Below are 24,428 nucleotides of genomic sequence, written 5' to 3' on the forward strand. Positions count from 1 at the left end.
TTTATGCAGCATCATCGCCTAGTGCACCGATGGCTCGTGCAAACAGAGACAAAGACCCAGAAGGTTAATTGACCCACCGTGTGTGCTGGCTCACCAGGCGGGCGGGCAGCAAGGGGCTGCCTGCCCTGGATCGCCCGTAAGATAACCCAATTTTATTATCATACTGTGTTGTATGAAATAAACCTGCAGCAGTTCTTCACCCACAAATAAAGTGTCAGTGTAATCTTTGGGTGATGTCTGTGTATGCGTGTTGACTGAAGCGGATGACGGTGTGGTCACTATGATTCTATACATGTCAGCACATGAATAAGGATGAAAGTCGACATTTAAAAGTGTGATTCCACCCTCCAAAGCGATTGAAGGATGAAACATTTTAGGTGGGGGATGGAGGTTTGCAAAGGGCGCGATCCTATTGAAATCGATGGAATCATGTTGCTCTTGACTCGCACCTCTGCCGTTTCTTGACCATATAGTGATACTGATCAGACTATACGTGTCTATGGGTTGCACAAGTTGATTTATAGATAGATCAGCCCTCCATCTGTAGCCAGCTTAAAGAAATCGATTTGGTGGGGATGAGAAAAGGCGGGTAGCAGCACGAATAGTCACCTGCGGGCAGCAGAGTGAAATGTGGGTATTTCAACAGGAATCTAGTTGAATCTATTAAAGACCAAGGTTGTGGTGACTTAAGGATGGTTGCTTTACATTGTAATACATGTGAGAAGTCTAGCCACGTTGAATCACATAGCCGCTACATGTCCTACTCCATTTAAGGTTACCCTTATCCTTAAAATAATTTTCGATTGCGTGTAAAACAGCCGAGTGCGACTACCTATGTTACGTACAATAATGATGTTGGCTTAAAAAAGTGGATTCATGATCCGCTGCAATACCCTTTGAGCGTTTTGGGGATTCTTGTCCTTCTAGCCTTCAGTCAGCCTTCCAAAGCATAAACTGCGGTGTCCATCAAAGGGGCCCCCCTGCTGTGAGTATTTGTGAGGTTTAACCTGCACTTTGAACCCAAAGGGGCATCTGGGGGCTCCCCATGAATATATTGTAATACTGCACTCCTCCTTGGACTGGTCTACAGAGCTCTCCTCGAAGATCTGAAAGGCTCCAAGCACTTCACAGTGAGCGCATGCACAGCATGTTTCATAAATGGGGTGCACACAGCTACCTACATGTGAACATGCACAGATTGGGGCTACGCATCCCGCTCGCAAGCATGGCCCGATGACCACATTTGATGGTTTTAGTGAAGATATGGTAGCCTTTGGTGCGGACACCCCAGGTGATGATTTGTTTTTGTTCAGGAAGAGCCTTAAGACCTGGCTTTTTAATCTCTAGGTTTTCTACTTGTTCTTTTTATATCTGTTCTGTTTCTATGTAGTTATGTTACTCTCGCTGAGCTGTATGCGCAAAAGCGCCGGGACACTCTATCGGAGTAGCCGAGCGCTATATAAATGCTTTGTAACATAACATAACATAACATAACATAACATAACATAACATAACATAACATAACATGGCCTGGTATAGATTTGCTCTGGCACCGGCTAAGGTTACTTGGAGATCAGAGCTGGAGCTGAAGAACACGCATTTCGTTCTAACCAAATAACACATCCCTGTCTGCCCTGGCGTTGCAAGCAGGCTGTGACGAGGATCAGCGGTAGCTGCGAGCCTCTGTGTGCTTTTGCAGACTACAATGCAATCAATAAGGTTGCAGAATGTCCAGACACGGGTTGTCAATTCCACGGTCACCTTTCCTGCTTCCTAATTGAAACAATCAGCAGGGATTAGCACCAAGAGATATCGAAAAATCCACCACAGCTGGGATTTATGCCAAGCACCCCGTTTTATGCCTTCTCTGCAATTCTACTCCTGTTTCTTTTAATGCTTGGTAACAGATGATGCTGCGTGACTTTGGTCAACAACGGTTGCCAGTTCACCTCTGGGCCTTCATTAGCAGATGGCAACAGCATGCCAACAAGTGCACAAGCATGAACATTTAACAGCTGCCCTAAAAGAGACGTTATGTATCTTTGAGAGCTGATGTAATGAACAAAATGTCCATGCAGCAAATCATGCATTTCCTGCAGGGGGCTAGTTTTAAGGAAATCGTTGAAAAGTGACACTGCAGTCCGACAGACCACGTCATAGTATCGCAAGACCTTTGACCGCCACAGTATCATTGGATTTTTGAACTAAAAGCTGTATGGTGAAGTATGGTAATAAACCGTGATGAGTATCTTACGTTAGATGGTTTCTTTGTATTTACAGGCTAGTCTGCACATTGGTTATGGGGGGGAATGCTGGGAATGTCAGTGTCATGTAGATGCATGTCTTGCTGACTTGTAAAGCTTTGGCTGGTGCCGGCAGAGAAGCAGTTGCGTTTTGCAGGACGGCATACATCCCCTGTCTCTGATTCATACAATCCATAGAGCGCCAAACATGCAAGTTATTTTGAATTTTGAATTTATAGATTCTCAGCGCATCAACTACTCGTCAATCACTTTTCTGTGCTTTACAACCGGGTTTCAATTGGAAGCTTTTTATGTTCCTGCTTGGGAAAGTGACTTTTTCAGTTCTCTGAATATAAATGGAAATACGTCTTGGTGAATAGGCGCTATATTCCTAATAATGCATTTCATCTCATTGGTTTAGAAGAGATGGCTCAAGCACCTCAGCAGCGGAGGCTGCCACAGATGAGGCTGTGGGTGGTGAGCAGTCACTAATGCTGAGGTTTACACCACATGGAGCACGCCTTGCAGTGGGGAGGGTGTTGTAAATAGACTCGTGCAGATTGTTTTAGGTCCCTGCATTCATTCACCGTGAGCTTGTGCCAGAAGGACACTGTCTTTGTGTCGCGTGTTTGTTCTGTTTCCCTTACTTATGAGCTACTAGCATTAGGATGAATAAAACACAAACGTTAAACACTGAAATTGCCCAGTGTAGCCAGTTTAAGATTTGTAAATCCAACATAATGTCGTTCATAATTGGCTGGTGAGAGGCGGGAAAGGCATCGTCCGAAAATGAATGTAACTCGGGGCTAATGGCTTTCTTCATTAAGCTTTCCTTTCTCTGCTTGTGCGACTCGCAGTGAGAGATTTTTAATGAATACCCTTCACACTTCAGCAGTCAGTCCGTGGCAGAAATAAACCGTAAATGGATATTACAAGTTGCATGCGCAGGGCATTTCTCACTGGCAGGCTTTATCAGCTACTATGGGTCCCGAGAGAACACAAATGGTGCTTTCGAGACCGGGAGAGAGAGTGAGTCTCAGAGTCAGCCCAGTTGGTATCTGGTTATGAAATTCCACCATTAGATCTGAGAAATGCGTGTTTAGCACCGTGTTAGCCCTTCATGCTCGATGGAATGTGTTTCTGGAACATGGTAGCTTAAAGGTTCGTTTGTGTGCGTGTCGTTTTGATCGTAAAAGCGGCGTGAGCGCCTCCAGCCAGCTAGCCTCGCCATCCCACTTCGTGCATCCGCTGTCAGTGTGTTTCCTGCAACTGCACCCCCTCCTCGCACCCTGTGATCCTCTGCGACCGCATCCTCCGTCCGTGAGTCCTGTCTTCACCCTCCTTCTGGGTATTCTCTAATCCTGCAGCCTCCATCTGTGCATCGTCTACCAATGCATTCTTTCTCCGTGTATCCTCTATCCCTGCACCCTCCATATGTGCTTTCTCTAATCCTGCAACCTCCATCTGTGCATCCTCTCTACCTATGCATTCTCCCTCACTGTATCCTCTCTCCCTGCAACCGCCTTCTGTGCATTCTCTAACCCTGCACCCCTTCTCCGTGTATCCTCTCTCCCTGCACCCTCCTTCGTGCATAATCATGCATGCTCTCTCCCTGCTCGCTCCCTCTGGTCCTCTTCTAGCACTGCATTCCCCTTCTCTGTGCCGTCCGGCGTCCGCCACTGCTTGCAAACTATACATTACCACTGCTTCATAAGCCTTTCTTTATCGCTGCATTCATTTGCTATAAAATGCACCATTTGCCAATCTTTTTCAAAATTCTTTCTCAGGAGAGGGATCAATCAATCAATCAGTGACACTTATAAAGCGCGCTACATACCCGTAGGGTCTCAAGGCGCTGGGGGGATGGGGGGGGGGGGTGCCGCTACTGCTCGAACAGCCAGGTCTTCAGCTTCTTCCTGAAGGAGAGGTGGTCTAGGGTCAGGCGCAGGTCGGTCGGGAGGGAGTTCCAGGTCTTGGCGGCCAGGTGGGAGAAGGACCTTCCTCCTGTAGTCGCTCTTCGGATGCGGGGGACGGCGGCGAGGGCGTCGTTGGCTGATCGGAGGTGGCGTTTGGGAGCGTAGAAGTTGACTCGGCTGTTGAGGTAGCTCGGGCCTTGGTCGTGTAGGGCCTTGTGTGCGTGGGTGAGGAGGCGGAAGGTGATTCTTTTGTTGACGGGGAGCCAGTGAAGGTCTCTCAGATGTCCAGAGATGTGGCTGGTTCGTGGGATGTCGAGGATGAGTCTGGCTGAGGCGTTCTGGATCCGCTGGAGTCTCTTCTGGAGCTTGGCGGTGGTACCGGCGTAGAGGGCGTTGCCGTAGTCCAGTCGGCTGGTGACGAGGGCCTGGGTGACGGTCTTCCTGGTCTCGGTGGGGATCCACCAGAAGATCTTCCGTAGCATGCGTAGGATGTTGAAGCACGCCGAGGAGACGTTGTTGACTTGCCTGGTCATGGAGAGGGAGGAGTCCAGGATGAAGCCCAGGTTTCGTGCATGGTCTGTCGGTTTGGGTGCGGTGCCCAGGGCAGGAGGCCACCAGGAGTCGTCCCAGGCGGAGGGTGAGGAGCCCAGGATGAGGACCTCCGTCTTGTCCGAGTTCAGTTTCAGGCGGCTGGTTGTCATCCACTCGGCTACCTCTTTCATCCCTTCGTGCAGGTTGGCTCTGGCGGCGGCGGGGTCGTTGGTCAGGGAGAGGATCAGCTGGGTGTCGTCGGCGTAGGAGATTATGCTGAGGTTGTGTTTGCGTACGATGGCCGCGAGGGGGCTCATGTAGACGTTGAAGAGGGTGGGGCTCAGAGATGATCCTTGGGGGACGCCGCAGATGACTTCGGAGGCCTCTGACTTGTACGGTGGAAGGCGGACTCTCTGTGTTCTTCCGTCGAGGAAGGAGATGATCCATTCCAGCGCCTTGTCCTGGATGCCGATGTTGCTGAGGCGCCGTACTAGGGTGCGGTGGCAGACCGTGTCGAATGCCGCGGAGAGGTCTAGGAGGATGAGGGCCGCTGTTTCTCCCTTGTCCATCAGGGCTCGGATGTCATCTGTGGCGGCGATGAGGGCGGTCTCGGTGCTGTGGTTGGCTCGGAAGCCGGACTGTGAGGGGTCGAGGGATCCGTTCGTCTCGAGGAAGGCGGCCATCTGCTTGTTGACGGTCTTCTCGATGACTTTGGCTGGAAACGGGAGGAGCGAGATGGGGCGGTAGTTCTTGAGTTCGGTGGGGTCCGCTGTGGGTTTCTTGAGTAGAGCGCTGAGTTCGGCGTGCTTCCAGCTCTCAGGGAAGGTGGCGGTGTCGAAGGATGTGTTGATGATGTCTCGCAGGTGGGGTGCGATGACAGCGTCGGCCTTGTTGAAGACGTGGTGAGGGCAGGGGTCGGTCGGTGATCCGGAGTGGATGGAGTTCATCGTGCGGATGGTGTCTTCGGTGCTGATCGGGGTCCAGGCGTGGAGGGTGGTGGTGGGGGGCGGTTGTTCGGTCATGGTGTGCGTTGGTTGGTTGTTGAAGCTGCTGTGTATGTCCGCGATCTTGTTGTGGAAGTATGAAGCGAGGGAGTTGCAGAGGTCTTGCGATGGGGTGATGTCGTTGTTTCCTGCGCTGGGGTTGGAAAGCTCTTTCACGATGTTGAAGAGTTCCTTGCAGTTGTGTGCGTTGTTGTCCAACCGGTCCTTGAATGCTGTTTTCTTGGCGGCGCGGATCAGCTGGTGGTGTTTCCGGGTGGCAAGTTTGAAGGAGGTCCTGTTGTCCGGTGTCGGTTCCCTTCTCCAGACTTTCTCGAGGGCTCTGCAGTTCTTCTTGGAGCTCTTGAGTTCGTCGGTGAACCATGGGGCCTTCTTGCTGCCGGGTCTGCTAGGCGGGGTCCTCAGTGGGGCGAGTTCGTCCGCGCAGTTGCTGATCCACTTCGTGAGGTTGTCGGCGGCCTGGCTGGGGTTCGCTGAGTTGGCAGGAGGGTGCTGGCTCAGGGAGGTGGCAAGCTGGTCAGCTGTGATCTTGTTCCAGCTTCTGCGGGCGGCCTGTTGCTGGTGGTGGTGGGTCGTCGTTCTCTTGAAGGTGAAGTGGACGCAGCTGTGGTCCGTCCATTGAAGCTCAGTGGCGTGGCTGAAGTCGATGTCTGTGCTGGAAGAGAAGACTGTGTCGAGTGTGTGTCCGGCGAGGTGGGTGGGGGTGGACACCAGTTGCTTGAGTCCCAGGTTGGCGAGGTTGTCGAGCAGGGTGTTGGTGTTGCGGTCGTTGTTGTTCTCCAGGTGGAAGTTGAGGTCTCCCAGGAGGATGTAGTCAGCGGAGGGGAGGGCATGCGGGCTGACGAAGTCGGCGATGTCCTCGCTGAATTGTGTGCGTGGTCCAGGGGGTCGGTAGATCAGGGTGCCTCTGAGGGTGGTGTTCGGGTTGGTGTGGATCTGGAAATGCAGGTGTTCGGCGCTGGTCAGGGTGTTGTCGGTGCTGGTCGTGAGACGGATGGTGCTCCTGTGGACGATGGCGATGCCTCCTCCCATCTGGTTGGCGTTTCGGTCCCTCCGGACGATCTTGTAGCCCTCTGGGATAGCGATGGCGATGTCTGGAGCTGAAGAGGCGTTCATCCAGGTCTCCGTGAGGAAGGCAACGTCAGGGGCTGTGGTGTCGAGGAGGTTCCAGAGTTCGATGGCGTGTCTGTGGACGGAGCGGGTGTTGAGCAGGATGCACTTGAGGTGGGTGCTGCTGGTGTTTGACTTGGCGGGTGTTGGTGCGAGGCAGGTCCGGATGCAGGAGAACTTGCAGGCGTGGCAGCTGAAGGGTCCGTGGGTGCGACGTGGTGTGGCTTGGTGGCACTCTGGGCGTCGACCGGTGTTGAGTGCGTTGAGGGTGGCGGCTGAGTACGTCCTGCGAGTCGGTCGGGGTCTTCGTGGGCCAGGGGTCCTGGCGCTGGTCGCGATCCGGTCGCGGACGGGCGCAGACGGGCTTACCTTCGGCGCACAATCGGCGCGCCCACTGCGCGTGACCGCTGCGCGTTCGCACGGTCGCCATTTAAAGGCGAAGTGCGCGGGTGGGCGGAGCAGCTGGGAGGCGGGAGCGGGGAGGGAACAGAAGGAAAAAAGGGGCGGGGTCTGCGGTGGTGGCGGGAAGCGGGGAGCGGGGAGGGAAGACGGAGGGCGGCGAGGTAGGCGGCCAAACAGGAAGGACACAAGCTGATAAAGCAGAAAAAAATAAAATAAACAGGCACTAAGGGAATAAAGACGCTAACACGGGCACGAATGCAGTAAATACAAAAACAGTATGACAAGCACAAATGTCGGACAAAACAAAATCAAAACAAACGACAACGGAGTCAGCCGGCGGCGAGGCAGGCAGCACGGCAGGGATCAGGCTAAGGGGCACACGCAGCAGCTGGTGGCCGTGCGGCGCGGGGGTGTCCCACAAGTGGGTCACACTTACCTGTGTCGCACGGTCGCCATTTAAAGGCCAAGTGCGCGGGTGGGCGGAGCAGCTGGGAGGCGGGAGCGGGGAGGGAACAGAAGGAAAAAAGGGGCGGGGTCTGCGGTGGTGGCGGGAAGCGGGGAGCGGGGAGGGAAGACGGAGGGCGGCGAGGTAGGCGGCCAAACAGGAAGGACACAAGCTGATAAAGCAGAAAAAAATAAAATAAACAGGCACTAAGGGAATAAAGACGCTAACACGGGCACGAATGCAGTAAATACAAAAACAGTATGACAAGCACAAATGTCGGACAAAACAAAATCAAAACAAACGACAACGGAGTCAGCCGGCGGCGAGGCAGGCAGCGCGGCAGGGATCAGGCTAAGGGGCACACGCAGCAGCTGGTGGCCGTGCGGCGCGGGGGTGTCCCACAAGTGGATCCTCCCTAGACCCCAGGTTTGTCCATTGAACTTGTTCACATCCCTAACTAGTGTTTTCTGTTGGAAAGGGTAGAGCCAAAGCAGTCTTGTTTAGTACCCTAGCCCTCTTCAGAAGTCAGACTTGCTTGGCAACCCAGAAATTCTCTGAAATAATGTATACGTTTTTTCTTTCTTTTATGAATGCCTAGAAGAACTTTAGTCCATTTATCACACAAATAGTGCTGAAAATCGCACCAAAAAGATGCCAATTTTTTAAAATTTCTGCACGGGGAGAGAACCCCCCGAACCCCACTTATTGCCATCGGGCACGCTCGCTGCGCTCGCTCGCATACGTTACTCCATTCTGCATACGCCTCACCAGTTTCAAATTCCAACAGCCGCCACTGTAATCAGCATTGGTGTAGTGCCGCACTGCCAACCCTCGGGGTATCTGGGCGCTAAGGGTGCCAAGTCTGCGTGGTAAAGCCATGTTCCTTCGTCCTGATGTCGTGTTCTGTAAGGGATGCGCCTACAGCTCTTTCCTAGACTGGAACTGTGTTGGAGCAGTCCTGTGGGGGGAGGTTCCAGAATGAATCCCTGCGGCTGGTTCACACCCGCTCTTTATTTAAGCAGCCCCAAGAAATGTGTCTGGAGCCCCCCCGGGCGTAGACGGCGCAGGACAAGTCCTCCCGTGCCTCCTCTCTGCCTTCGGCCCCATCCTGCACTAGTACAGCTAAGCAAGCACCACACCGCCACGGGACCTGTTTTCAGTAACTTTGTGTTCATTAAAGTTTACCTCAGGGATTCTCTTCCCTTCCTTGTCATTATTGGCTGCTGCCTTAATTAGAGCAAACCCTTTCTATGCGTCCCCCAAAGAGGCAGAGATAGCCCACCTCAAGGGCCCTGAAGGGGTGAAGGAACCCCATCACATCCATAAGGACACACATCTGGAATGGATCCCAGTTTAAACTGGGGCCAGCTGCCATCCTCTCTATGCAGCGCAATCGCAAGCAATTTCCGGGATTACAATCGACGCTTCTTAGGTCGAATTCCGGACTTTACGCCATTACGCCACAAGGTGTAATTGAGAATTCATTCAGGTAAATATCACATCTTAGGATAATCAGAAGTACACAAATGATCAGTCGCAAGCGGTTGTTGTTCGCGTCACAAGCTTTTTGTGTTTTTTCTTTTAGCATGAAATGCGTCAAATGGACGTGAGGATGCTATTGGTGCTAAAAAGTAGCACATGATGCAAACCAGTATGTTACGTAATAACGTCTAATCTTCTGGGCATTTCACATCATTTCCACAGAGGAAACTGCAAATTTCACCCAGCACAGACAGTCAGTGCAGTGACTGGACAAGGACACCCGGGTCCTGTGTGTGCTCAGCCAATGTACACAGGACACACATAGGCCAGATTCAGAGTTGAGAGGCCAGGAAATGGCAGGGCAACACTTAGCAAGGTGCCAGGGCAAGTGAGGGGCATTAGATACTTCAGAAGAAGTGAAATCCATGGTCTTAAAAGGTGTTTTTGTAAACAGTAAAGAGAGAGGTGTCTAATTAACTTCTCAAAGCTCTCCTGTCTGCAGGCATGTTTGGTGAGAGAAGTGGCCGGGAAGATCTGCTCAGATGGACTTTGTTTCTAGCAGCTCATATCTGAGTGTCGTGAGATGTAAAGCGTCACGCATAGAATGTAGCTAATCGGGGCTTTCAGTGCTGGACTAGAGTGCAGTCCTCTGAGTGGCCAGCTTTATGTGTAAGATCACTTCAGCTATTCCGTGTCTGTTCAGCTGGTGACGACTGGTTGTGGCGTAATGGCCTGAGCTGCCGACTTCAGAGCTGGCGAGATCCAGGTTAGTGTCTCGTCGCCGGCGTCAACATCCTGTGATTCTGGGCAAATCACTTAATCTTCCCTTCCATATAATTCACCACCTTCAGACCCTCACAGGTGCTCTGCTGCGCTTTACAAATCCTGGATTTAGGGGCTGGTACAGGGCTGAGTGATGGGAAAGACCCATAGCAGACAGGCCTTGTGTGAGGCTAAGAGCATGAAGCAGGAAAAGGGAGTTATTAGCCAGCCTGCATGAGCTGTCATTGGCTGCAGACTGCCGAGTGTTATGGTATTATTGTGGGCCAGAGCGGTTGGATAGGAGTGGACATTGTTATATCATGCCCTGGCATATATCAGCCTTCCTTATTTTACCTGTATATGGAAATAGTATACGGATTGGGCTGTTTCATTTCTGTGAACTGTAAACTGTAGATTCTCATTGATGCACAGAAGTCTGCTACAGACTGGAAACTGCATGCTTACTTGAAGCATTATTGTAGATCAGAACGAGGAACTGTATTTTTCATGCAGAACATTTTCTATTGAATGGAAGCGAAATGCCAGCGTGCAGTTTTACTGGTAAAACTGTAAAGCACACAAACAATAATGTGTGGAAATGTGGTTTCAGCCAATAGGTTTCATTTGAACATCACCAAGTAAAGTGATTGGATTGTTTTGATCCTTTTCAAACTCTGTTTCCAGCACTCTTCTGAATTACAAACAAGTGCTCCACTTGCGGTTTCCTAACTGCTGGTATGTTTTGAAACATTTGCACAGTTCAATTACAGGTATTTAAAGGTTGTTGCTTATAGCTTACAGACTTTGTTTTCAGTCACCCATTACCACCACCACAAGACTGTCAACTAGTCCACCTTACTATTCTGCCTGTGACTGCAAAGTTAGAGCCTTTTATAAACACCAATCCACATGTTAAAGAAATAAGCAGATATTTGTCAGGCGATACAGCCTGGCATTTGCAACACATAGCACTTATGACAAGTTGAAAATAACATTGAAAGGCATTAAAGGCATCTTTATGGCCCATTCACCATCTCAACTCAAACTCATGATGAGGCTGGGATGTATGTGTCATAGTTTGCTAGACTGTGCACTTGGTCCTAGGCTGGTTGTGCAAGGGTGTGAAGGTCATACATTTAGGGTGATCTTGTGTGTGTCGCTGTAGAGGAGATATGTGGTGTTCTGTTTCTCGTTAGCTCATTAATGTAGTTACAACATTTTCCCTTTATCAGTAGCCAATTTTTGGCATTGAAAGGGTGAAGGCTAAAGGCGGCATTACCAGGACTGATACAAATGTCCTACATTACGACTCAGTGATTTAAGTACACGGTGGCAGAGGTAGACTTAAGGGATGGAAGCATCTGACCAAATTTAAATAAAAGGATCTTGCCTTGTCTCGAGTGGGCCTTCAGGTGAATCGGAACTTTGGCATCCTGCGTTAAGGACAATACCCTCCACAGCTAGAATGTGGGGTGTGAATTTCTGATGTGCCTCATATGTCTCATTTAAACATTCAGCCACCTTATTTCCAAATTGTATAAAGTTCCTCCTATCATACAATCATGTTTGAATGGGAAGGTTGAGTGGTTTAATTCTGGGGAGATTAGCACAGACACAGCAAGTTATTTTGATATGAAAGATGGTTAATCAATCAAGACATTTATAGAGCGCACTACCTACCCGTAGGGTCTCAAGGCGCTGGGGGGGGGGGGGGGGGGTGCCGCTACTGCTCGAACAGCCAGGTCTTGAGCTTCTTCCTGAAGGAGAGGTGGTCTTGGGTCAGGCGCAGGTCGGCCGGGAGGGAGTTCCAGGTCTTGGCGGCCAGGTAGGAGAAGGACCTTCCTCCTGTAGTGGCTCTGCGGATGCGTGGGACGGCGGCGAGGGCGTGGCTGGCAGATCGGAGGTGGCGTTTGGGAGCGTAGAAGTTGATGCGGTTGTTGAGGTAGCTCGGGCCTTGATCGTGGAGAGCTTTGTGTGCGTGGGTAAGGAGGCGGAAGGTGATTCTCTTGTTGACCGGGAGCCAGTGCAGGTCTCTTAGGTGTCCGGAGATGTGGCTGTGTCGTGGGATGTCGAGGATGAGTCTGGCTGAGGCGTTCTGGATGCGCTGGAGTCTCTTCTGGATCTTGGCGGTGGTTCCGGCGTAGAGTGCGCTGCCGTAGTCCAGTCGGCTGGTGACGAGGGCCTGGGTGACGGTCTTCCTGGTCTCTGTGGGGATCCACCAGAAGATCTTCCGAAGCATGCGCAGGATGTTGAAGCACGACGAGGAGACGGCGTTGACTTGCCTGGTCATGGAGAGGGAGGAGTCCAGGATGAAACCCAGGTTGCGTGCGTGGTCCGTCGGTTTGGGTGCGGTGCCCAGGGCGGGGGGCCACCAGGAGTCGTCCCAGGCGGAGGGCGAGGAGCCCAGGATGAGGACCTCCGTCTTATCTGAGTTCAGTTTCAGGCGGCTCGTCGTCATCCACTCGGCTACCTCTTTCATCCCTTCGTGCAGGTTGGCTCTGGCGGCGGCGGGGTCGTTGGTCAGGGAGAGGATCAGCTGGGTGTCGTCGGCGTAGGAGATTATGTTGAGGTTGTGTTGGCGTGCGATGGCCGCGAGGGGGCTCATGTAGACGTTGAAGAGAGTAGGGCTCAGCGAGGATCCTTGAGGGACGCCGCAGATGACTTCGGTGGCCTCTGACTTGTACGGTGGTAGGCAGACTCTTTGTGTTCTTCCGTCGAGGAAGGAGACGATCCATTCCAGTGCCTTCTCCTGGATTCCGACGTTGCTGAGGCGCTGCACTAGGGTGCGGTGGCAGACCGTGTCGAAGGCCGCGGAGAGGTCTAGGAGGATGAGGGCCGCTGTTTCTCCGTTGTCCATCAGGGCTCGGATGTCGTCAGTGGCGGCGATGAGGGCGGTCTCGGTGCTGTGGTTGGCACGGAATCCGGACTGCGATGGGTCGAGGGATCCGTTCGTCTCGAGGAAGGCGGCCAGCTGTTTGTTGACGGTCTTTTCGATGACTTTGGCTGGAAACGGGAGTAGAGAGATGGGGCGGTAATTCTTGAGTTCGGTGAGGTCTGCTGTAGGTTTCTTGAGTAGAGCGCTGAGTTCGGCGTGCTTCCAGCTCTCGGGGAAGGTGGCGGTGTCGAATGAGGTGTTGATGATGTCCCGCAGGTGGGGTGCGATGACAGCTTCGGCTTTGTTGAAGACGTGGTGAGGGCAGGGGTCGGTCGGAGATCCGGAGTGGACGGAGTTCATCATGTGGACGGTGTCTTCGGTGTTGACCGGGGTCCAGGCGCGGAGGGTGGTGGTGGGTGGCGTTGCTGCGGTCGTGGCGTGCGTCGGTTGAGTGCTGAAGCTGTTGTGTATGTCCGTGATCTTGTTGTGGAAGTAGGAGGCGAGGGAGTTGCAGAGGTCTTGCGATGGGGTGATGTCGTTGTTTCCGGCGTTGGGGTTGGAGAGCTCTTTCACGATGTTGAAGAGTTCCTTGCAGTTGTGTGCGTTGTTGTCCAGCCGGTCCTTGAATGCAGTTTTCTTGGCGGTGCGGATCAATTGGTGGTGTTTCCGGGTGGCGAGCTTGAGGGTGGTCCTGTTGTCCGGCGTGGGTTCCTTTCTCCAGGCTTTCTCGAGGGCTCGGCAGTTCTTCTTGGAGCTCTTGAGTTCGTCGGTGAACCATGGGGCTCTCTTATTGCCGGGTCTGCTGGGCGGGATCCTCAGAGGGGCGAGTTCGTCTGCGCATTTGCTGATCCACTTCGAGAGGTTGTCGGCGGCCTGGCTGGGGTTCGCTGAGCTGGCCGGAGGGTGCTGGCTCAGGGAAGCAGCGAGCTGGTCGGCTGTGATCTTGTTCCAGCTTCTTCGGGCAACCTGTTGCTGGTGGTGGTGGATCGTCGTTCTACTGAAGGTGAAGTGGATGCATCTGTGGTCCGTCCAGTGGAGTTCTGTGGTGTGGCTGAAGGCGATGTCTTTGCTGGATGAGAAGATGGCGTCGAGTGTGTGTCCGGCGAGGTGGGTGGGTGTGGACACCAGCTGCTTGAGTACAAGGTTGGCGAGGTTGTCGAGCAGGGTGCTGGTATTGCAGTCGTTGTTGTTCTCCAGGTGGGAGTTGAAGTCCCCCAGGAGGATGTAGTCAGCGGAGGGGAGGGCGTGCGGGCTGACGAAGTCGGCGATGTCCTCGCTGAATTGAGTTCGTGGTCCCGGAGGTCGGTAGATCAAGGTGCCTCTGAGGGTGGTCTTCGGGTCGGTGTGAATCTGGAAATGCAGGTGTTTGGCGGAGGGTGGGGTGTTGTCGGTGCTGGTCGTGATGCGGATGGTGTTCTTGTGGATGATGGCGATGCCTCCTCCCACCTGGTTGGCGTTGCGGTCCCTCCGGGTGATCTTGTAGCCTTCTGGGATGGCGATGGCGATGTCGGGCGCTGAGGAGGCGTTCATCCAGGTCTCCGTGATGAAGGCAACGTCAGGGGCTGTGGCGTCTAGGAGGTTCCAGAGTTCGATGGCGTGTCTGTGGACGGAGCGGGTGTTGAGCAGGATGCACTTGAGGTGGTTGCTGCTGGTGTTCGGCTTGGCAGGTGCTGGTGCCGGGCAGGTCCGGATGCAGGTGAACTGGCAGGCGAGGCAGCTGAAGGGTCCGTGGGTGTGCTTCGGAGTAGCTCGGTAGCATCCCTGGGTCCTGCCGGTGTTGAGTGCGATGAGGGTGGCGGCGGTGTACGTCAGGCGGGTCGGTCGGGGTCCTCGAGGGCCAGGGGTCCTGGCACTGGGCGCGGTCCAGGCGCGGACGGGCGTAGACGGGCTTGCCTTTGGCGCGCCTTCGGCGCACAATCGGCGCGCCCGCTGCGCGTGACCGCTGCGCGTTCGCACGGTCGCCATATATAGCGAAGTGCGCGGGTGGGCGGAGCAGCTGGGAGGCGGGAGCGGGGAGGGAACAGAAGGAAAAAAGGGGCGGGGTCGGCGGTGGTGGCGGGAAGCGGGGAGCGGGGAGGGAAGACGGAGGGCGGCGACAGGCAGGGAGAGACAGGCAATACAGCGGGGGAAACAGCAATGAAAACAATACCAGTACAAATTAACAATTAAACGCAGAGAAAGCCAATTAAACAATTACGCACAGAAAAAAGACCAGGGGCACAGGGAGAGGAGCGCCGATCACGGACCACGCCGCTCGAAGGAGGGGGCGTGGTCACGAGGCGGCAGTCGGGCAGCGAGGCACAGAGGAAGGGGAGGCACACGCAGCAGCTGGTGGCCGTGCGGCGCGGGAGTGTCCCAGAGCTAGGGCACACTCACCTGCGTCGCACGGTCGCCATATATGGCCAAGTGCGCGGGTGGGCGGAGCAGCTGGGAGGCGGGAGGGAACAGAAGGAAAAAAGGGGCGGGGTCGGCGGTGGTGGCGGGAAGCGGGGAGCGGGGAGGGAAGACGGAGGGCGGCGACAGGCAGGGAGAGACAGGCAATACAGCGGGGGAAACAGCAATGAAAACAATACCAGTACAAATTAACAATTAAACGCAGAGAAAGCCAATTAAACAATTACGCACAGAAAAAAGACCAGGGGCACAGGGAGAGGAGCGCCGAACACGGACCACGCCGCTCGAAGGAGGGGGCGTGGTCACGAGGCGGCAGTCGGGCAGCGAGGCACAGAGGAAGGGGAGGCACACGCAGCAGCTGGTGGCCGTGCGGCGCGGGAGTGTCCCAGAGCTAGGACACACTCACCTGCGTCGCACGGTCGCCATATATGGCCAAGTGCGCGGGTGGGCGGAGCAGCTGGGAGGCGGGAGCGGGGAGGGAACAGAAGGAAAAAAGGGGCGGGGTCGGCGGTGGTGGCGGGAAGCGGGGAGCGGGGAGGGAAGACGGAGGGCGGCGACAGGCAGGGAGAGACAGGCAATACAGCGGGGGAAACAGCAATGAAAACAATACCAGTACAAATTAACAATTAAACGCATAGAAAGCCAATTAAACAATTACGCACAGAAAAAAGACCAGGGGCACAGGGAGAGGAGCGCCGATCACGGACCACGCCGCTCGACATCTGTGTTCTAGGCTGTGTCTTCATATCACAATGAGTTCAAGAGTTCTTTCATCAGTGACACTTGTTGTATACTCATACACCACTGAAGGGTGGACGTCCTCTGTTGGGGGAGACAGGTAACTTCTTACACAACAGGAACTAGTTGAAAAGTAATGCCACATCCATGAGTATTCTCCCGTTCCATGATGTCCCACCTCAAGCAATCCACTTTGTATCGCGGTACCCAGAGCCTATTGTAACCTTGTCACACCAGCCAGAGTCTGCGTATCCTTCAGTTTCTATTTATGCATCCACCCTACTATTGTCCTCAAAGCTACCCAGAGGAGGTCCAAAAGCAATCGTTTTAGCCTCAACTGCCCATCCCCGAGCCAATCTAGGCCAATTTAAATGCTGTTTCTGCAAGTGCGCTCCATGTATGTGCAAATATGCACCCCACAGCCTCCTAAATAGCCCTCAAGCACTCTCCAAGCTAAACTAAAGTACAAAATAAAAGATACTCGTTCCCCGCCAAGCTAAAAGTCATACTTAATTAAAAAACTGAGCCTGGAACAGCAAAACAAGATCAAGTCACACATCTTTTAAGGCTGACAGTGCTAACTTACCTCAGCCAAAGTACTGGCCTTCAATTTAATATCATTTGTTCGCTCAGGGGTCATGAACATACTATTGCAGTGCATGTAAAGATTAAACAAACTTGCGAGTAGATTGAGACATAGTTTAAAGGAGAGGAGGACCCTCGGAGTGGGAACCAGGAGAGAAAGGAAGAGGTGCCTGGGGAGGCCGCACATAAAACAGGGAAAAAAGCAAAGGAGAGGTACACAAAAAGGGAAAGAGCAAGGAGAAAGCAGTGAAAATGAGAGAAAAGCAAGGAAGAGGTACACAAAAAAGTGGGGGAAAGAGCAAGAGAAAGCAGTGAAAATGAGAGAAAAGCACTTTGATTCAACTAACCGTTCGAGGAGTTGATTGCAGAGGGTGCTTCTGCACGACCTAAAGTAACCTAAGGGTGTGTCCCCTAAAGCTGATCTGGCCCTGAAGCACCCCTGCAAAGCTCTGTTAGTTTACAAAAAGATTGACAGATGTGACCAGCCTGGCATGGGGAGACCTGGCAGCTATGAAAGAGAGTGAAACCCGGCGTGCCCTGTTGTCTTCCCTCTTGCTATGCGCCCACCGTTCTCACCAATCAGTGTTTCTTGCTGGCACTTTATGGTAAGATTTTTCTCAGTGATCAAGATGAGTCGTCTCTAGAATGAGACAGATAAGCCTGGCCTTGCTAGCTTGAAGAAGCTCTTTGAGCACACACTGGCGCCAATCCTGAGTGGCGTGGCTTTGTAAAAAAGAAAACGTATCACAATACAGTGCGTAGCTCTGTCTTGCATTACCTTCTGTCAGGTAGGCCTTACATGGGCGGCACATGGGCGTTCCTGCGCATCGACCCATGTATGGTCTGGTGTCCCTTACATCATGCCCTATATTACTGTTATGGAAGGGGGAACATTCCACACTAACAAAAAAAATACAAGTGAGTTTTTGATGCACAGTCCATCTTAAACTGAATTACTTGAAAGTGCTCTCAGCTGTCACTATCAAGTAAATTAGACACATGAAGTAAATTGATTTGACTAGAATCAAACAATTTAGCCATATAGGAAATCCGGGATTTGAAGCCAGACTTCACGGTCACGCACAGTGCACTTAAACCGCTGACTAGATTAATTTATTTTTCTCAATCCCCTTTAAAACCAGAAGACAGTGTTTTTGTACAACTTTGTAAATGAATAGTAAACTGTGTTAAATAGATACAGATCACAGGCTATCTAAAAAAAGGTTCATAATGAAGGTAAGGGAAGGCAGGACACCATGTGCTTATATCACTGACGTTCTAGACATTATATAGCCATTCTAGCGGTGAGCGAGCAACTGAAAGCTTGAGCCAGGCTGGAGCCTGAAGCGGGAAACGGCCAATACAACGCAGCCGTTTCCACGCATAACATTAACCATGCATGCATTACAACGCATGCGTGGTTAACACGAATAGCCTTTACCAAGCATACCTTTACTACGAGATACGTAGCAAAGGCTAGAATAAAAAAAGGGGGCTTGGGGGTCTCCCCCCCCCAAAAAAAATGCGTGCAAATAGAAAAGGGGGCTTGGAGGGGTCTCCCCCCAAACAAATGCACCTGAATGGAGGCAATCGGGAGGCAATGGACGTTGTTAGAGGAAATGGAAAGACACTTCCGTTTCATCTTTACGACCTGCAACGTCAACAAGGAAGATCATGGAGAAGAGAGGACAGACGAGACTACGAGGAGAGTTAAGGGGAATTTTAGATTTTTTTAAAACGCAGTAGTCCGATTTTAGGGTTAAGGGCAGGGGACGGGTATTTGTAAGAAGGGTTTAGGGGTGGGGGAATAACCTTTACCAAGAGTATGCCCTTACCATGCATGAATTTACTACGAAATTCGTTGTAAAAATATGCATGGTAAAGGAATATTCATGGTAAAAGTTATGCGTGGGAATGGCATTCGCGTTGTAACGCTGCGTGGTAAAGTCATGCGTTGCAACGGAATGTGTTGTAACATCATACATCTGCCTGAAGCATGTCTCTGGCTCAGCTCGAGGCCCTGTTGGAACCTTGATCCCATGGCGAGCCAAGCTTTCATGTGGCTTCTGCCTGCCTCCTTCCCTCTACCCAGTATGTGGCGCTAAGGACAGGGCTGCCGACTTTGAAACTGGGTAACCAAGTTTGAGTCTCTGCACCGGCTCAACATGCTGTGATTCTGGACAAACCACTTAATCTTCACATGCCTAAAAACAATTAATGTTGTTTGTGTAATGTAAGTGGTGCTCATGTAAAGTGCTCCAATACCTTTGGGTTCAGATTGCACTATATAAATACTGCAGAAAAATACACAAAGAAGTCAAAACAAACCCATAACATAAGGAAAGTCAAATACATGATTCCTAACTGATTCGGGCAAAGTTTTATTAGAAAACCGGAATAAATTGCAGCTTCCCTGCTTAAATTGTGTGATCTTAGGCGAATGTTTTACTTCACCTAAACTCTTTCTTCTTCATGTATGCATGTGAAAGCACTTGCAAATATGTGAGGTTTGAATACTAGTTGTCCAAAAACCTTTTGTATTTGATGTAATAGACTGTAATGTGACTTATTAACGTTAATGCTTCAAATACACTTCTCTTGAATTATATCATATTTTACATGATGTTTGTCATATGATTTCCATTGTAACCATGCCAGGGCTTGGCTCGGTCACTGCACGGTCTCTAAGATTTTAGCCAGGCCCTTGTTGGCTCGCCCACCTCGAAGCGATTCCATGCACCTTTGAAGTGCATTCAAAAAGTATGGATACTGGCATAGGGGCGGGGTCAGTAGACGCAGAGACGTAATCAAAGGTGTGGCTGATAAAATGACTCTCTGAAAAATAAACAAAAGTTAAACTAATCAGTGGGAAAGGCACTACTGTATGTTTTGAAACCTGTATTGGTTAATGCAATCACTACAGATGTATATGTGTGCACCAGAGACCCACAGAACCGAATCCTGTTTGATGAAGCTTGGAAAAGCGACTCGTGTACTTTTAGTGCTTGGAGGTCCTTGAAAGCACTGTGAATCTTTAAGTCATTATTTTAAACGTGCATTATATACTGTATAATAATACATTTAGGTTAAAGATAAAAAGTGCTACTAAAGGATAGATTTCATTAATTTGCAGAGTATACGTAGTGCCAACATTTTGTATAACTGTCCATTAAAAGCACGCACTCCAGCGCTCAGCTTGGAACACACTTACAGTACCTCGCAAAAAGAAAATATCTTGTCAACAGGAAGCTGATTCCATCGATTAACGGCTTCCAATCAGTCTTTATATTTGCCAAGTAAGCAATTGCACACATTTACATTTCTTTGGGGATTCAGACACACTGACAAGCAAGCGTATTCTTTTTAGCCGTCTGCCCCTCCCTCCGGAACGCGGCCCAGAAGGCCCCCTGGCACCTCGGCTCAATCAATCATTCAAGCAGCTCAGGAATCTAAATTGTGGAAATTAACTTCTGTTCTTTAGCTGAGAAGCCAGCATTACAGTAAAATGGCGTCTGTTAAAACATTCATCACGGACAACGAACTTTAGGGATAACTTACGGACGGTCCCTGAAAGTTGCGGACGGGCGGTCACGCTAGCCCTAGGGGTGAGCGAGGAGGTGGGGGCCGGTGTGATCCACTGAAACATTTACTATTCCTGTCTGTTTTTCCACAGCCAGGGTTCGGTGGAAACAGTGCTGGAAATTATCTTCGACACCTCCACCTCTCCCGCGCCCACTGCTGAGGAAATTGCCAAAGCGATCGGAGACTTCATCCTAAGTAACAATAACATGCTGGCGGGCCTTCCTGTGGATCCCAACAGCATAACCGTTGACGGTGAGTACAGAAACCCCTGGCCAGGGGAAGTACGTGCTATACAAACACCATGACAATACGACACAAGCACCACGCCAGAGGTAGTAAGCGCTATAGAAACACAATCACAATACGACACAAACACCACGTCAGAGGTAGTAAGCGCTATACAAACACAATTACAGCGCAACACAAACACCTCGTCAGGGGTAGTACGAACTATACAAACACAATACAACACAAACACCTCGTCAGGGGTAGTAAGCGCTATACAAACACAATACAACACAAACACCTCATCAGGGTTAGTAAGCACTATACAAACACAATACAACACAAACACCTCATCAGGGGTAGTAAGCGCTATACAAACACAATACAACACAAACACCTCATCAGGGGTAGTAAGCACTATACAAACACAATACAACACAAACACCTCATCAGGGGTAGTAAGCGCTATACAAACACAATGACAATACGTCACAAACACCATGCCAGAGGTAGTAAGCGCTACAGAAACACAATTACAGCAAAACACAAACACCACGTCAGAGGTAGTAAGCGCTATACAAACACAATACAACACAAACACCTCATCAGGGGTAGTAAGCGCTATAAAAACACAAATACAATACGACACAAACACCACGTCAGAGGTAGTAAGCGCTGTAGAAACACAATTACAGCTAAACACAAACACCTCGTCAGGGGTAGTAAGCGCATTACAAACACAATACAACACAAACACCTCATCAGGGGTAGTAAGCACTATACAAACACAATACAACACAAACACCTCATCAGGGGTAGTAAGCGCTATACAAACACAATACAACACAAACACCTCATCAGGGGTAGTAAGCGCTATACAAACACAATACAACACAAACACCTCATCAGGGGTAGTAAGCACTATACAAACACAATACAACACAAACACCTCATCAGGGGTAGTAAGCGCTATACAAACACAATACAACATAAACACCTCATCAGGGGTAGTAAGCGCTATACAAACACAATACAACACAAACACCTCATCAGGGGTAGTAAGCGCTATACAAACACAATTACAATACGACACAAACACCACGTCAGAGGCAGTAAGTGCTATAGAAACACAATTATAGCAAAACACAAACACCACGTCAGGGGTAGTAAGCGCTATAGAAACACAATTACAGCGCAACACAAACACCTCGTCAGGGGTAGTAAGCGCTATACAAACACAATTACAATACGACACAAACACCACATCAGAGGCAGTAAGTGCTATAGAAACACAATTACAGCAAAACACAAACACATCGTCAGGGGTAGTAAGCGCTATACAAACACAATTACAATACGACACAAACACCTCGTCAGGGGTAGTAAGCGCTATACAAACACAATACAACACAAACACCTCATCAGGGGTAGTAAGCGCTATACAAACACAATTACAATACAACACAAAAACCACGTCAGAGGCAGTAAGCGCTATAGAAACACAATTACAGCAAAACACAAACACCACGTCAGGGGTAGTAAGCGCTATAGAAACACAATTACAATATGACACAAACACCTCGTCAGGGGTAGTAAGCGCTATACAAACACAATACAACACAAACACCTCATCAGGGGTAGTAAGCGCTATACAAACACAATTACAATACGACACAAACACCACGTCAGAGGCAGTAAGCGCTATAGAAACACAATTACAGCAAAACACAAACACCACGTCAGGGGTAGTAAGCGCTATAGAAACACAATTACAGCAAAACACAGACACCTCGTCAGGGGTAGTAAGCACTATAGAAACACAATTACAGTAAAACACAAACACCACGTCAGAGGTAGTAAGCGCTATAGAAACACAATTACAGCAAAACACAAACACCACGTCAGAGGTAGTAAGCGCTATAGAAACACAATTACAGCAAAACACAAACACCTCATCAGGGGTAGTAAGCGCTATACAAACACAATTACAATATGACACAAACACCTCGTCAGGGGTAGTAAGCGCTATACAAACACAAATACAATACAACACAAACACCTCATCAGGGGTAGTAAGCGCTATACAAACACAATTACAATGTAACACAGACACCACGTCACGGGTAGTAAGAACTATACAAACACCATTACAATACGACACAAACAGCTCATCAGGGGTATTAAGCGCTATACAAACACAATTACAATACAACACAAACACCTCGTCACGGGTAGTAAGAACTATACAAACACAATTACAATACAACACAAACACCTCGTCACGGGTAGTAAGAACTATACAAACACAATTACATTGTAACACAAACACCTCATCAGGGATAGTAAGCGCTATTCAAACACAAATGCAATACAACACAAACAGCTCATCAGGGGTAGTAAGTGCTACACAAATATAAATACAATGGAACACAAACACCTCGTCAGGGATGGTAAGCGCTATACAAACACAATTACAGTACAACACAAATACCTCGTCAGGGGTAGTAAGCGCTATACAGATACGAATACAATGAAATACAAACACCTAGGCAGGGGTGGTAAGCGCTATACAAACACAATTACAATACAACACAAATACCTCGTCACGGGTAGTAAGCGCTATACAGACACAAATACAATACAACACAAACACCTCATCAGGGGTAGTAAGCGCTATACAAACACAATTACAATGTAACACAGACACCTCGTCACGGGTAGTAAGAACGATACAAACACCATTACAATTCGACACAAACAGCTCATCAGGGGTATTAAGCGCTATACAAACACAATTACAATACAACACAAACACCTCGTCACGGGTAGTAAGAACTATACAAACACAATTACAATACAACACAAACACCTCGTCACGGGTAGTAAAAACTATACAAACACAATTACATTGTAACACAAACACCTCATCAGGGATAGTAAGCGCTATTCAAACACAAATGCAATACAACACAAACAGCTCATCAGGGGTAGTAAGTGCTATACAAACATGAATACAATGGAACACAAACACCTCGTCAGGGATGGTAAGCGCTATACAAACACAATTACAATGTAACACAGACACCTCGTCATGGGTAGTAAGAACTATACAAACACAATTACAATATGACACAAACACCTCGTCAGGGGTAGTAAGCGCTATACAAACACAAATACAATACAACACAAACACCTCATCAGGGGTAGTAAGCGCTATACAAACACAATTACAATGTAACACAGACAGACACCACGTCACGGGTAGTAAGAACTATACAAACACCATTACAATACGACACAAACAGCTCATCAGGGGTATTAAGCGCTATACAAACACAATTACAATACAACACAAACACCTCGTCACGGGTAGTAAGAACTATACAAACACAATTACAATACAACACAAACACCTCGTCACGGGTAGTAAGAACTATACAAACACAATTACATTGTAGCACAAACACCTCATCAGGGATAGTAAGCGCTATTCAAACACAAATGCAATACAACACAAACAGCTCATCAGGGGTAGTAAGTGCTATACAAACATAAATACAATGGAACACAAACACCTCGTCAGGGATGGTAAGCGCTATACAAACACAATTACAGTACAACACAAATACCTCGTCAGGGGTAGTAAGCGCTATACAGATACGAATACAATGAAATACAAACACCTAGGCAGGGGTGGTAAGCGCTATACAAACACAATTACAATACAACACAAATACCTCGTATGGGGTAGTAAACACTATACAGACACGATTACAATGCAACACAAACACCTTGGCAGGGGTGGTAAACGCTATACAAACACAATTACAATACAACACAAATACCTCGTCAGGGGTAGTAAGCGCTATACAGACACAAATACAATGCAACACAAACGCCTCGTCAGGAGAAGCAAGCGCTATACAAACACAATTATAATACAACAAACACCTCGTCAGGGGTAGTAAGCGCTATACAAACACAATTACAATACAACACAAACAGCTCATTGGTGATAGTAAGCACTATGTAAATGCAATTACAGTACAACACAAACACCTCGTGAGGGGTAGTAAGCCATATATAAATTCAATTACGATATTATCTAAACTCCTCGCAGAGGTAGTAAGTGCTATA

At 49.7% G+C, this 24,428-nt stretch overlaps 1 protein-coding gene across 1 annotated transcript in view; it reads left to right on the top strand.

Annotated features, from left to right (window-relative positions):
- LOC146835416 (uncharacterized) overlaps nucleotides 1–24,428 on the top strand; it is a 165,029-nt gene that overhangs the window by 32,243 nt on the left and 108,358 nt on the right. Inside the window, exon 4 of the mRNA XM_085602978.1 lies at nucleotides 20,158–20,318. Within this exon, the coding sequence (XP_085459104.1) occupies nucleotides 20,158–20,318 (161 nt within the window). The remainder of the gene's footprint in view (nucleotides 1–20,157; nucleotides 20,319–24,428) is intronic.

This window comes from Triturus cristatus, chromosome 4_2, assembly GCF_964204655.1.
Source record: "Triturus cristatus chromosome 4_2, aTriCri1.1, whole genome shotgun sequence".
NCBI lineage: Eukaryota > Metazoa > Chordata > Amphibia > Caudata > Salamandridae > Triturus > Triturus cristatus.